The following is a 13,374-nucleotide window of genomic DNA, read 5'->3' as shown; positions in this document are numbered from 1 at the left end:
TGGCGGCGGCATTGGTGGTGGTATTGGTTGTATTGGTGCTGGTGGTGTTACTGGTGGTGGTATTGATGGTGGTGGTGGTGGTATTGGTGGTATTGGTGGTGGTGGTATTGGTGTTGGTGGTATTAGTGGTGGTGGTACTGGTATTATTGATGGTGCTGGTATTGGTATTGGTAGTGGTGGTATTAGTGGTGGTGATATTGGTGGTATTGGTGGCGGTGGTATTGGTGATGGTGGTATTGGTGGCGGTATTGGGATTGGTGGTGGTGGTATTGGTATTGGTGGTGGTGTTACTGGTACTGGAGGTGGTGGTATCGGTGGTGGTGGTGGTATTGGTGGTTGTGGTATTGGTATTAGTGGTATTGGTGGTGATGGTGGTATTGGTGGTGGTGGTGGTATTGGAGGTGGTGGTATTGGTGGCAGTATTGGTATTGGTATTGGTGGTGGTGGTATTGGTATTGATTGGTGGTGGTGGTACTGGTACTAGTGGTGGTGGTAGTGGTGGTTGTGGTATTAGTGGTATTGGTGGTGATGGTGGTATTGGTGGTGGTGCTATTGGTGGGGGTGGTATTCATGGTGGTGATGCTATTGGTGGTATTGGTGGTGTTAGTGGTATTGGTGGCATTGGTGGTATTGGTATTGGTGGTGCTTGTATTGGTGGTGTTGGTGGTATTGGTGGTGGTGGTGGTATTGATGGTGGACTTGGTGGCGGTGTTACTGGTACTGGTGGTGGTGGTATCGGTGGTGGTGGTGGTATTGGTGGTTGTGGTATTGGTATTAGTGGTATTGGTGGTGGTGGTGGTATTGGTGGTGGTGGTATTTGTTGTGGTGTTATTGGTGGTCGTGGTATTGGTGGTATTGATGGTGTTAGTGGTATTGGTGGTATTGGTATTGGAGGTGGTTGTATTGATGGTAGTGGTGGTATTGGTGGTGGTGGTATTGCTGGTGATATTGGTGTTGGTGTTGGTGGTGGTATTGGTGGTATTGATATTGGTGGTACTGGTGTTGATATTGGTGGTGGTGGTATTGATATTGGCAGTGGCATTGGTAATGGCAGTAGTGGTGGTGGTATTGGTGGTAGTGGTATTAGTATTGGTGGTGGTTGTATTTTTGGTGGTATTGATAGTGGTGGTATTGGTGTAGGTGGTGGTATTGGTGGTGGTGGTGGTGGTATTGGTATTGGCAGTGGCATTGGTATTGGCAGTAGTGGTGGTGGTATTGGTATTGGTGGTGGTGGTATTGGTGATGGTGGTATTGGTGGCGGTATTGGGATTGGTGGTGGTAGTGGTATTGGTATTGATGGTGGAATTGGTGGTGGTGTTACTGGTACTGGTGGTGGTGGTGGTGGTATCAGTGGAGGTGGTGATATTGGTGGTTGTGGTATTGGTATTAGTGGTATTGGTGGTGATGGTGGTATTGATGGTGGTGGTGGTATTGGTGGTGGTGGTATTCGTTGTGGTGGTGGTATTGGTGGTAGTGGTGGTATTGATGGTGTTAGTGGTATTGGTGGTATTGGTATTGGAGGTGGTTGTATTGATAGTGGTGGTGGTATTGGTGGTGGTGGTATTGCTGGTGATATTGGTGTTGGTGGTGGTGGTGGTATTGCTGGTATTGGTATTGGTGGTACTGGTGTTGATATTGGTGGTGGTGGTATTGGTATTGGCAGTGGCATTGGTAATGGCAGTAGTGGTGGTGGTATTGGTGGTAGTGGTATTGGTATTGGTGGTGGTTGTATTTTGGTGGTATTGATGGTGGTGGTATTGGTGTAGCTGGTGATATTGGTGGTGGTGGTGGTGGTATTGGTATTGGCAGTGGCATTGGTATTGGCAGTAGTGGTGGTGGTATTGGTATTGGTGGTGGTGGTATTGGTGGTGGTCTTGGTGGTGGTGGTGGCAATGGTGGTGGTATTGGTTGTATTGGTGCTGGTGGTGGTATTGATGGTGGTGGTGGTGGTATTGGTGGTATTGGTGGTGGTGGTATTGGTGGTGGTGGTATTAGTGGCGGTGGTACTGGTTTTATTGATGGTGCTGGTATTGGTATTGGTATTGGTATTGGTAGTGGTGGTATTAGTGGTGGTGATATTGGTGGTATTGGTGGTGGTGGTATTGGTGATGGTGGTATTGGGATTGGTGGTGGTAGTAGTAGTGGTATTGGTATTGATGGTGGAATTGGTGGTGGTGTTACTGGTACTGGTGGTGGTGGTATCAGTGGTGGTGGTGGTATTGGTGGTTGTGGTATTGGTATTAGTGGTATTGGTGGTGATGGTGGTATTGATGGTGGTGGTGGTATTGGTGGTGGTGGTATTCGTTGTGGTGGTGGTATTGGTGGTAGTGGTGGTATTGATGGTGTTAGTGGTATTGGTGGTATTGGTATTGGAGGTGGTTGTATTGATGGTGGTGGTGGTATTGCTGGTATTGGTATTGGTGGTACTGGTGTTGATATTGGTGGTAGTGGTATTGGTATTGGCAGTGGCATTGGTAATGGCAGTAGTGGTGGTGGTATCGGTGGTAGTGGTATTGGTATTGGTGGTGGTTGTATTTGTGGTGGTATTGATGGTGGTGGTATTGGTTGTGGTATTGGTGTAGGTGGTGGTATTGGTGGTGGTGGTGGTGGTATTGGTATGGGTATTGGCAGTGGTGGTATTGGTATTGCTGGTGGTGGTATTGGTGGAGGTGTTATTGGTATTGGTGGTATTGGTATTGGTGATATTGGTGGAGGTGGTATTGGTATTGGCAGTGGCATTGGTATTGGCAGTAGTGGTGGTGGTATTGGTATTGGTGGTGGTGGTATTGCCGGTGGTCTTGGTGGTGGTGGTATTGGTGGTGTTCTTGGTGGTATTGGTGCTGGTGGTGTTACTGGTGGTGGTATTGATGGTAGTGGTGGTGATGGTATTAGTGGTATTGGTGTTGGTGGTGGTATTAGTGGTGGTTATATTGGTGGTGGTACTAGTATTATTGGTGGTATTGGTATTGGTAGTGGTGGTATTGGTGGTGGTGATATTGGTGGTATTGGTGGTGGTGGTATTGGTGGGGGTGGCATTGGTGGTACTGGTGGTGGTATCAGTGGTGATGGTACTGGTATTGGCGGTGATGGTATTGGGGGTTGTGGTATTGCTGCTGCTGGTGGTGGTGGTGATATTTATGGTATTGGTGGTGGTGGTATTGGTGGTATTGGTGGTGATGGTATTGGTGGTGGTGGTGGTGCTATTGGTGATATTGGTGTTGGTGGTATTGGTGGTGTATCGGTGGTATTGGTGGTGATGCTATTGGTGGTGGTATTTGTGGTGGTTTTGGTGGTGGTGGTGGTGGTGGTATTGGTGGTTTTGGTATTGGTGGTGGTGGCATTGGTGGTAGGGTTGGTATTGGTGGTGGTGGTAGTATTGGTGGTGGTGGTATTGGCGGAATTGGTGCTATTGGTATTGCTTGTGGTGGTATTGGTATTGCTAGTGGTGGTATTAGTGGCGGTGGTGGTGGAATTGGTGGTATTGGTGTTGGCATTGGTGGTGGTGGTATTGGTATTGGTATTGGTATTGGTGCTGGTGGTGGTATTGCTGGTGGTGGTATTGGTGGTTGTGGTGGTGGTATTGGTGGTGGTGATATTTGTGGTATTGGTGGTGGTGGGGGTATTAATGGGGGTGGTGATATTGGCGGTGGCGGTATTGTTATTGGTGGTGGTGGTATTGGTGGTGACAATGGTATTGTTGGTGGTGGTGGTATTGGTAGTGGTGGTCTTGGTGGTGGTTGTGATATTGGTGGTGGTATTGGTGGTATGTGGTGGTATTGGTTGGGGTGGTATTGGTGGTGGTATTGGCGGTAGTATTATTGGTATTGGTGGTGGTGGCATTGGTATTGGCGGTGGTATTGGTATTAGTGGTGGTATTGGTGGTGGTGATATTTGTGGTATTGGTCATTGTTTTGGTAGTGGTGGTATTAATGGTGATGGTGGTATTGGTGGTGTTGGTATTGGTGGTGGTGGTATGGGTTTGGTGATATTGGTGATGGTAGTATTGGCATTGGTGGTGGTATTGGTGATGGTGGTATTGTTATTGATGGTGGTGGCGGTGGTATTGTTGTTGTTGGTGGTGGTATTGGTAGTGGCGGTGGTATTAGTGTTGGTGGTGATATTGGTGGTGGTGATATTAGTGGTGGTATTGGTGGTATTAGTGGTGGTATTGGTGGTAGTATTGGTGGTGGTATTGCTGGTGGTGGTATTACTGATGGTGGTATTGGTAATGTTGTGGTAGTATTGGTGGAGGTGGTATTGGTGTCAGTAGTATTGGCATTGATGGTATTAGAGGTGGTGGCATTGGTGGGGGTATTGGTGGTGGTGGTGGTGGTATTGGTAATGATGGTGGTGGTATTGGTGGTAGTATTGGTGGTGGTGGTGGTATTGGTGGAATTGGTGTTGGTGGTATTGGTGGTGGTGGTGGTATTTTTGGTGGTGGTGGTATTGGTGGTAGTATTAGTGGTGGTGGTATTGGTGGTATTGGTGGTGGTGGTGGTGGTATTGGTGGTTGTATTGGTGATGGTGGTATTGGTGATGGTGGTATTGGTGGTGGTGGTGGTATTGGTGGTAGTGGTATTGGTGGTGGTGGCATTGGTGGTAGGGTTGGTATTGGTGGTGGTGGTAGTATTGGTGGTGGTGGTATTGGCGGAATTGGTGCTATTGGTATTGCTTGTGGTGGTATTGGTATTGCTAGTGGTGGTATTAGTGGCGGTGGTGGTGGAATTGGTGGTATTGGTGTTGGCATTGGTGGTGGTGGTATTGGTATTGGTATTGGTATTGGTGCTGGTGGTGGTATTGCTGGTGGTGGTATTGGTGGTTGTGGTGGTGGTATTGGTGGTGGTGATATTTGTGGTATTGGTGGTGGTGGGGGTATTAATGGGGGTGGTGATATTGGCGGTGGCGGTATTGTTATTGGTGGTGGTGGTATTGGTGGTGACAATGGTATTGTTGGTGGTGGTGGTATTGGTAGTGGTGGTCTTGGTGGTGGTTGTGATATTGGTGGTGGTATTGGTGGTATGTGGTGGTATTGGTTGAAGTGGTATTGGTGGTGGTATTGGCGGTAGTATTATTGGTATTGGTGGTGGTGGCATTGGTATTGGCGGTGGTATTGGTATTAGTGGTGGTATTGGTGGTGGTGATATTTGTGGTATTGGTCATTGTTTTGGTAGTGGTGGTATTAATGGTGATGGTGGTATTGGTGGTGTTGGTATTGGTGGTGGTGGTATGGGTTTGGTGATATTGGTGATGGTAGTATTGGCATTGGTGGTGGTATTGGTGATGGTGGTATTGTTATTGATGGTGGTGGCGGTGGTATTGTTGTTGTTGGTGGTGGTATTGGTAGTGGCGGTGGTATTAGTGTTGGTGGTGATATTGGTGGTGGTGATATTAGTGGTGGTATTGGTGGTATTAGTGGTGGTATTGGTGGTAGTATTGGTGGTGGTATTGCTGGTGGTGGTATTACTGATGGTGGTATTGGTAATGTTGTGGTAGTATTGGTGGAGGTGGTATTGGTGTCAGTAGTATTGGCATTGATGGTATTAGAGGTGGTGGCATTGGTGGGGGTATTGGTGGTGGTGGTGGTGGTATTGGTAATGATGGTGGTGGTATTGGTGGTAGTATTGGTGGTGGTGGTGGTATTGGTGGAATTGGTGTTGGTGGTATTGGTGGTGGTGGTGGTATTTTTGGTGGTGGTGGTATTGGTGGTAGTATTAGTGGTGGTGGTATTGGTGGTATTGGTGGTGGTGGTGGTGGTATTGGTGGTTGTATTGGTGATGGTGGTATTGGTGATGGTGGTATTGGTGGTGGTGGTGGTATTGGTGGTAGTGGTATTGGTGGTAGCATTGGTGGTGGTATTGGTGGTGGTGGTGGTGGTATTGGTGGTGGTAGTGGAGGTGATGCTATTGGTGGTGGTGGTATTGGTGGTGGTATTGGTGGTGATGATATTGGTGGTGGCATTGGTGGTGGTGGTATTGGTGGTGGTAGTGGAGGTGGTGGTATTGGTGGTGTATTGGTGGTGGTAGTATTGGTGGTATTGGTGGTGTTAGTATTGGTGGTGTTGGTTTTGATGGTGATGGTATTGGTGGTGGTGGTGTTGTTGTTAATAGCAGGCTTTTGAAAACAACCCGTCCGGTGGCTTTAGTATAGATGACATGTAACACTGGTGGTGGCATTGGTGCTGGTGGTATTGGTGGTGGTAGTGGAGGTGGTGGTATTGGTGGTGGGCTTGGTGGTGGTATTGGTGGTGGTAGTATTAGTGGTAGTGGTAGTATTGGTGGTGTTGGTTTTGGTGGTGGTGGTGGTGGTGGTATTGGTTTGGGTGGTATTGGTGGTGTTGTTGTTGTTAATAAAATAGGCTATTGAAAACAACCCGTCAGGTGGCTTTAGTTTAGATGACATGTAACACTGATGTGCTGTTGTCAGCTGCAGTCCATTAGCACAGGATTATATGCTACCAGGAACTCACATGACTTAATTTGCTAATCATTTCTAAATCCATTTTACTGGCGGGGTCGAAACAGACACTAGATAATGCCGGGTTAACGTGATTGAAAGCGGGCACCCGTGTTATGGGGGCGGCTGTGCTGCTTAAAAAAACCACAAGCGGTTTCAGCTGAAGCAGCGCATGTCCGGCCTGTAGTAAGAGAAACTCAATAAAGTAAATAGTGCTTACATACTAAAGGACAGGTCCTGTGTAACATCCAAAGTAAAGGGGCCAGTAGCCATGGGAGGTTACAAATGAAGACAAAGCCCTACTAAGGAGGGACTAACAAGCCTATTGACGAATCCGGAGGCAGCCTTTACGAAAGACAATGACCCAAGCCAATGAAAAATATGGGTGGAGAGTGGGCATAACTTCTCTCCCATACTCTACTACAGCATTCTGGCTGCTAGGCTTGACCTAAAAATAAAAGGGGAAGAAAAAAAGGAGTTATCTTTAATGCATAGCTACTAAGGAGGGAAAATAGGTTGTTGAGACCTATTCGATCATGTCTGTTATTCAGACCTCTACATTAGTCTGTCTGTTATTCAGACCTCTACATAAGTACTCTGCAAGCTAATCCAGGGGAAGTTACTAACTTGTTAGCTGATCTTGCTCTCCCTAAAATATTTGGAGATGATATGAATGAGCATGATACTACTTTTATTATGGCAAAAGTCCAAGAAAGGCTCCAAGCTCTGCCTAGTAGTAAAGCCGCAGACTCTGATTCTTTGGTACTTGAATTATATAAGGTGCTTTCTCTAAACCTCTCTTGCTCCTCTTAGTGCTGTTTAGTGAAGTAGAAAACCCCACATGGCCATTAATGAACATAAATTTAAACAAACACAGCATACATATTAATCTAGTGTGTTCGAGTATTTATCTTGTGGTCTTATTTCATAGACTTATTTGCATAATATGTTTTACAGTTTATTGTTATGTATTTGTGTTGTCTGTACAAGAGAGATAATATTATCAAAAAACTGTGCAACATACTATGCAAATAGGTCTATGAAATAAGACAACAAGATAAATACTCACACACACTAGATGAATGTGTATGTTGTGTGTGTTTAAATTGACGTTCATTAACCCGTTTATGGCGGGCGCGATTTTGTGGAAGTGCGGCACTTCTGCAAAACGGGCGGGGCCGTGTCGGCCATTGGCCGACGGCAGCACTGGGGAGGTAGTGCTGCCGTCGGCCAATGGCCGACGGCAGCACGGAACGGGTTAAAGGCCTTGTGGGATTTCCTATAGATTATGTATTGATCCCTCCCCATACAGTAGGCCTTATTGGATCATACCCCTTGATGTTTACATTTATTTAAGTAGGAGAGCAGCGCTTCCCCCTTAATTCAAGGAAAGAAGTATTATTAGTAATATTTTTAAGGAAGACCAAGGACTCAAAGCTATATAGGTCATATATGCCAGTTTCGTTCATTAATGCTGATGTAAAATTCTGCACTTTACTCCTGCTAACCAGTGGTACAGTGCTTGTGCTCTCTCTTTAAACATGGTAAAATGGACATATTCCTAGCTGGCATATTTAATTTACTTACAAGTCCCTAGTATATGGTACTGCATGTACCCAGGGCCTGTAAATTAAATTCTATTAGTGTTCTGCAGCACTCATTGTGCAACCCACTAAAGTAGCTCTATTGCCATTTCGACCTGGTAAAATAAACCTTTTTCCAGGCCTACATCTGGGTCAATCTACTAGAGGGTTAAGCATAGGTGTATATAGTGACTTTTGTGGTTCATACTAACAGGGATTATGTTTATTTGAGGTAGGTTCTCACTTCCCTCAACTAATACTCCAATTTCTTACAATAACTTGTTATTTTTATAATGTTTTTGGTCAGTTGTTAACTTATAATACTATTCACTAATCCTATAACTGTGTAGACAACATTAATGTCTGCCCAAGGGTCTCTTAGTGCTCTGTGGCATTAACTGACAAGGGAATTTTGTTACGTGGAAAAGAGATGCGCCTTCAGTTTTTTTCCTGAAACAGGAGTGGAGAGAGATGTTTTGAATTTAAAATGTATGACAAGTCTGGCCTATTACACGTTTTGGCTACAAAATATGGCATAACATGCTGATTTTGGAACTTACTGCATCAAAATCTACATGTACTGGTGTTTTTGGGAAATTTTTCCTTTGGTAAATATCAGCAGGTTTGATCTGACAAAAATGTATTGAGAGGATCCAACTTTTATCATACCCAGTAGTCACTGGGTGTGGTAAAATACATATAACATGTCATGAGGAATCTTTTCATAACGGCTTTCTGGAATTTCAATTTACTGCCCTCCTACCACAGCCATTCAGGATAATGGTTCTACCTAACCAAGGGCATTCTGCCTCTGCCCAAGAATGCTTCTGTGACAAGATGCCCCAGTGTTCACTTTGGCATTATCCCTGCAGAGCATTGTGTTACGTGTCAGCCAGTGAACCAAAAACACAAGAATTCACTTCATATGCACAAACACCCGTAGCAAAGCAAAACAGAAGTGGTGCAGAAGATATTTTAATATTATTGTACATGGCCAAAACCTTTCCCTTATTTACCATATTTACCACATGAACTCTGATTGCTAACCATTTTTCATTGATGAGTTTCTGTACCCTGAAAACCGAGATAGCGATTTCTATTTTCATGAAGTATGTGATCCGTCTTGGGACGTATTGATGCTATACGAAGGCTGCATAAATGACATTTTCTGATAATCTTTTCCTCAAAAAGTTATTAAAACTAAGTTGAGGAACCTGGACATCCTCTTGGACACCGCTCACCATGTTCCCATAGTGCTCCCTAGGCTTTCAAACTGAAGCAGTCCTCAATTCCTTATTCTACCAGCAAAAATTGCTCAAAATACCCTGTACTTTCATACCCATTGAACCCCACTCCTCAGTAGTCGGAGCACTGGTAAACTAGGTTTCAACATCTCCCAATGCAATGGCTAGCCTTCCTACCAAACGGCAGCGACTCCTCCGCTAAGGCAGAGGAGCGTTGCCCCACTGCCCTGTGAGCAGTTTAAAAAGGAAAACTAAAATCATACAAACTAATGTTATTATCATTTTAGTTTTCCTTCCTGCATAAGTGCAAGGCGGGGCTGGCAGGGGCCAAGGGAAGGAGTATTATGCACTCTCTAAAGTACGCATTACATTTTGGCCAGTCATGCGCACTTTGCATGTTCCCACCAGGCTGTAATGCACAGCCTGGTGGAGAACATGCTAAGGCTCCCTGTCCCCGTCTGACCGCTGTATCATGGTGCCCAGACCAATCACAACTCTGTTGTAAGGCAGTATTGTGATTGGCCAGGGGATTCTGGGGGTTGTCTGCTTCCTGTTGGGAAAACGATGGAAGAGAGGTGGCGGCCATCAGCTGGTGGCACCCAGGTAAGTCCTTTTATTTATGTTGTATTTTCCCCTCCGTTCCCCACCCCACTACCCCATTCAGTAGCAGATGCTACTGCTACCAAATTAACAGATTTCCAAAAAACCAAAGTGCCATTGTCATGTTTCCAGTTGAAGAACCTCCACCTACACATATGCAATTCCCACAAAATCCCATGTTGTCTAAATCTGAATAATCTTCACTGGCTTGCTTCTCCTCATAACCCTCACTCTCACAAGCACCCAAAAGCAATTACGTTTGCATGTGCACTAAACAAAACATTAAAAAAATTAAGCTGACGACAACCGACCATGAGCATTGCTTACCATTAAAAAGTAATGATCTTCAGGTTCGGCTCGCAGGTATTTAAAAATGACGTGTTCCATGATTTTTTCCATTAGGTCCCAGTCTTCAACAATGCCATGCCTGATGGGCCACTAAAGCGAGCAAAGGAAAAATAAGACGTGAATGAAGAACCCAACCTAAACCCTGTTAAACAAAAAATGATGTTGTCAACAAAATCATTACTACACAGTAGGTAATGTTTTGTATTAAAAGGTGACTGATAGTATCTAAGTCTACTTAAACAATGACTAAGTCGTTCAGAAGATTTCCTAATGGAAAACATTTCTAAGACCCTGCCGCTTGCAAAATGTACATCAAAATGGCAGAACCAGTAAGGCTATGTGATTCACTTCACTCTAACATTCCTTGAGCCTCATACGAGAGGCACAACAGTGAGAAAAAATACTCAGATAGGGCTGAGAAGGTGTCTGTCAAACATCAAGCGAGTATAATATGTTACTAGCAGAGACTTTGTGACAGTCAACCGGAACCTGCCTGGCTGGAAAATTGATCATTGTCAAATCCAGTTTAGCATTCAAAGGAAAAAGTTGAAACCATCATTAGGCTGGAGTTTGCCTTCCACTAAAATAACATTTCGTACACTTCAGCAGGGGCCCATGGCAACTCACCTGTTGCATTATGGCCATTGTCTGAACTAGATCAGCATACAGTGATCTTTCTAGAACATCAGTGCAGGGCTCAGATCTAGGCCCATGTAGAAGAGGAGATTATTCATTGGAATAAGTGCAATGTCTATTTCTCTCTTTGCCCTTCAATGTATGTTTTGCCTTGAAACCCCAATGCAAGAGAAGTCATTAAATGGGAAAGGACATGATCTCTTTAAAAGCTAGCAGATTGTCAGACAGTAGCTTATTTTGAGTCACAATCATAAACATACACAGAAATGGATCCGTTTAATTTTTGATGTTTCTGCTGATAACAGCCATCTAGATTTGATGCCTTCTTCATTACAGAAGCAAGTTCACACCCATATCCTTGCATAAGTTCTTCTTCCCAGAGGGTACAGCATCCATCATGTGAACCACGCACATAAGAACGGTGGAGGCCTCGCTATCATCCATGAATCCTCCTGGTCCTGCACCCTAGGCAAGTAACACTCAATTCCATGGAGCTGCTGACATGCCATTTCCAACTCTCTGCAACTTATCCCATCTCTCACCTACGGGCCTCCAGGGCAAGACAAGGACTTCAATGATGGATTCTCAGCTCTCCTCATCACTATGTCCATCCGACTTGCCCACAACACCACCCTCTTGCATGACTTCAACCTCCCAGACAACACAAGCTCAATAAAAACAAGAGACACCCTCTTTGACTTTATATACACTATCAATTCAAAACAGCATGTCACATAACCAACGCGCTCTAATGGCCATCTCTTCAAACTTATCTTCTCAACACAAGTAACAAATCCAATGTAAACCACTGTTACCCAAAGATTCGATTGACATCCATCCAAATCTCTGTGCTCACCATCCTACCAGGAAACCAATATTGACACAAAAATGAAGAGCAAACCTTCAGAGCCTTCAAAGACTTTTCCACAGACAACCTAATCCTTGAACTCATTTCTCACCCAATTAACTCCACATCCGATGAAAACGCTCTTCGTAAAAAACGTCAACACTTTTTGGGAAAATTACATGAACATCCATGCCCCAATTGAAACATGCAAGTGCAAGCCGAAGCCCTCAGCACCCTAGTACTTTAAAGACCTTGCTGACAATAAATGATCCATCCACAGACAGGAAAGCAGAATGGAAATAAGCAGAGCCCCAATGATCTTGTGACAGTGAAGTACCTCTGTGCAACACAGAGACAACTCATCACTCATAAGCCAAAGCAAAGTACTATACCACTATCATCAATTAAATCACCAACAGAAGGGGAATGTTTTTGAAGACAATTAAGCTCTGCATCAACCCGCTGCTACATCCATGTATTTCTCATACCCCAGAAAAGTGCAATACTAGCAACTTCTTCTTCAGTGACAAAACAACAGAAGATCTCACAGTACACCAACAACCACAATCATGATTCATCCCTTATGACCAGCTCTTTCTGTAGAATCCCGCATTGGTCGGCTTTCAAAGCCCTATGTCTTGCAGACCTCAACCACATACTCAGCTCCCTCAAAGCCACTTCATATGAAGATGATGGCTTACCCTTCTCCTTCATTAAATCTCTCTCTGGGAATGCTCTCTCACCCCTACTCACTGATGTGTATGCACCAGGCTCATTCAAGGCTTATTCCCTGAAGTGTTCACAACAGGCCATATTCTTTCACTCCTAAAGAAACCTACACCCTGATGACCTCAACAACTACCACCCCATCACTCACTTACCACTTATCAACAATATAATTGAAAACGCAGTCTATGTTCAAATCCAAGATCACATCAATGATAACTATCTGCTGCATGAATACCATTCTGGCTTCAGATCACACTGCAGCAGGAAGAACACTAACTTACATATCATAAACAATACCTTACTGACCACAGATGAAACTGACCCCTGACTCCTGATATTGCTGGACCTCTCAGCTGCCTTCGACACAGACACAGTCAACCATCCCACCCTCATTTTCACCCTGCAATCTCAAGCAGGATTCACTGGGTATGTCTTTTACTGGTTTTCTTTCTACATTTTCAACCTATACCAATTTGTTCACCTGGGCACCTCCACACCCCAAATGTTCTCTTTCACCTGCAGAGTCACCCAGAGTTCCATATTGTCTCGTGTTATCTTCAACCTAGACAAGGAGCCAGTTGGTTCTCCACTGAAAGATAACAGCACCAAGATTCACCAACTTGCTGATGATGCACAAATCTACTTGCAAGTCTCCTCTACTTCAAACTGCCAATGCTTTAAACATCACCTGCATATCATCCAGACCTGGATTTCAGGTGCCTGCCTGAAACTCTACCCAACCAAGAGCAAATTATTTTTATTTGCCAAGAACAACAAACAAGAGACAGTTTAAATCTAGCTCAATGATATGAACTGTGATGGCGTCACCCCCCAACTTTCATTAAATGGCCTGTCACTAGCAGTCATCTTAGACACCACCCTCACCGTGAAAGAGTGAATGGCCAAAAAAACAAAGATGGACAAGTACCAGCTC

At 44.7% G+C, this 13,374-nt stretch overlaps 1 protein-coding gene across 3 annotated transcripts in view; it reads right to left on the bottom strand.

Moving 5' to 3' along the window:
• Positions 1-13,374, bottom strand: part of ACTR3B (actin related protein 3B) — a 584,122-nt gene that overhangs the window by 313,848 nt on the left and 256,900 nt on the right. For 2 of the 3 annotated variants that reach the window (XM_078663241.1, XM_078663243.1), the window contains one exon: positions 10,208-10,318. The exons of the other annotated variant lie outside the window; for it this stretch is intronic. In XM_078663241.1, coding sequence (XP_078519367.1) covers positions 10,208-10,318 — 111 coding nt within the window. The remainder of the gene's footprint in view (positions 1-10,207; positions 10,319-13,374) is intronic. 3 annotated transcript variants of the gene reach the window in all.

The sequence above is a fragment of the Lissotriton helveticus genome, chromosome 10 (genome assembly GCF_964261635.1).
Source record: "Lissotriton helveticus chromosome 10, aLisHel1.1, whole genome shotgun sequence".
Classification (NCBI taxonomy): domain Eukaryota; kingdom Metazoa; phylum Chordata; class Amphibia; order Caudata; family Salamandridae; genus Lissotriton; species Lissotriton helveticus.
Note: the sequence above shows the minus strand (reverse complement) of the source record. Positions and strands in the feature narration are given on the sequence as shown.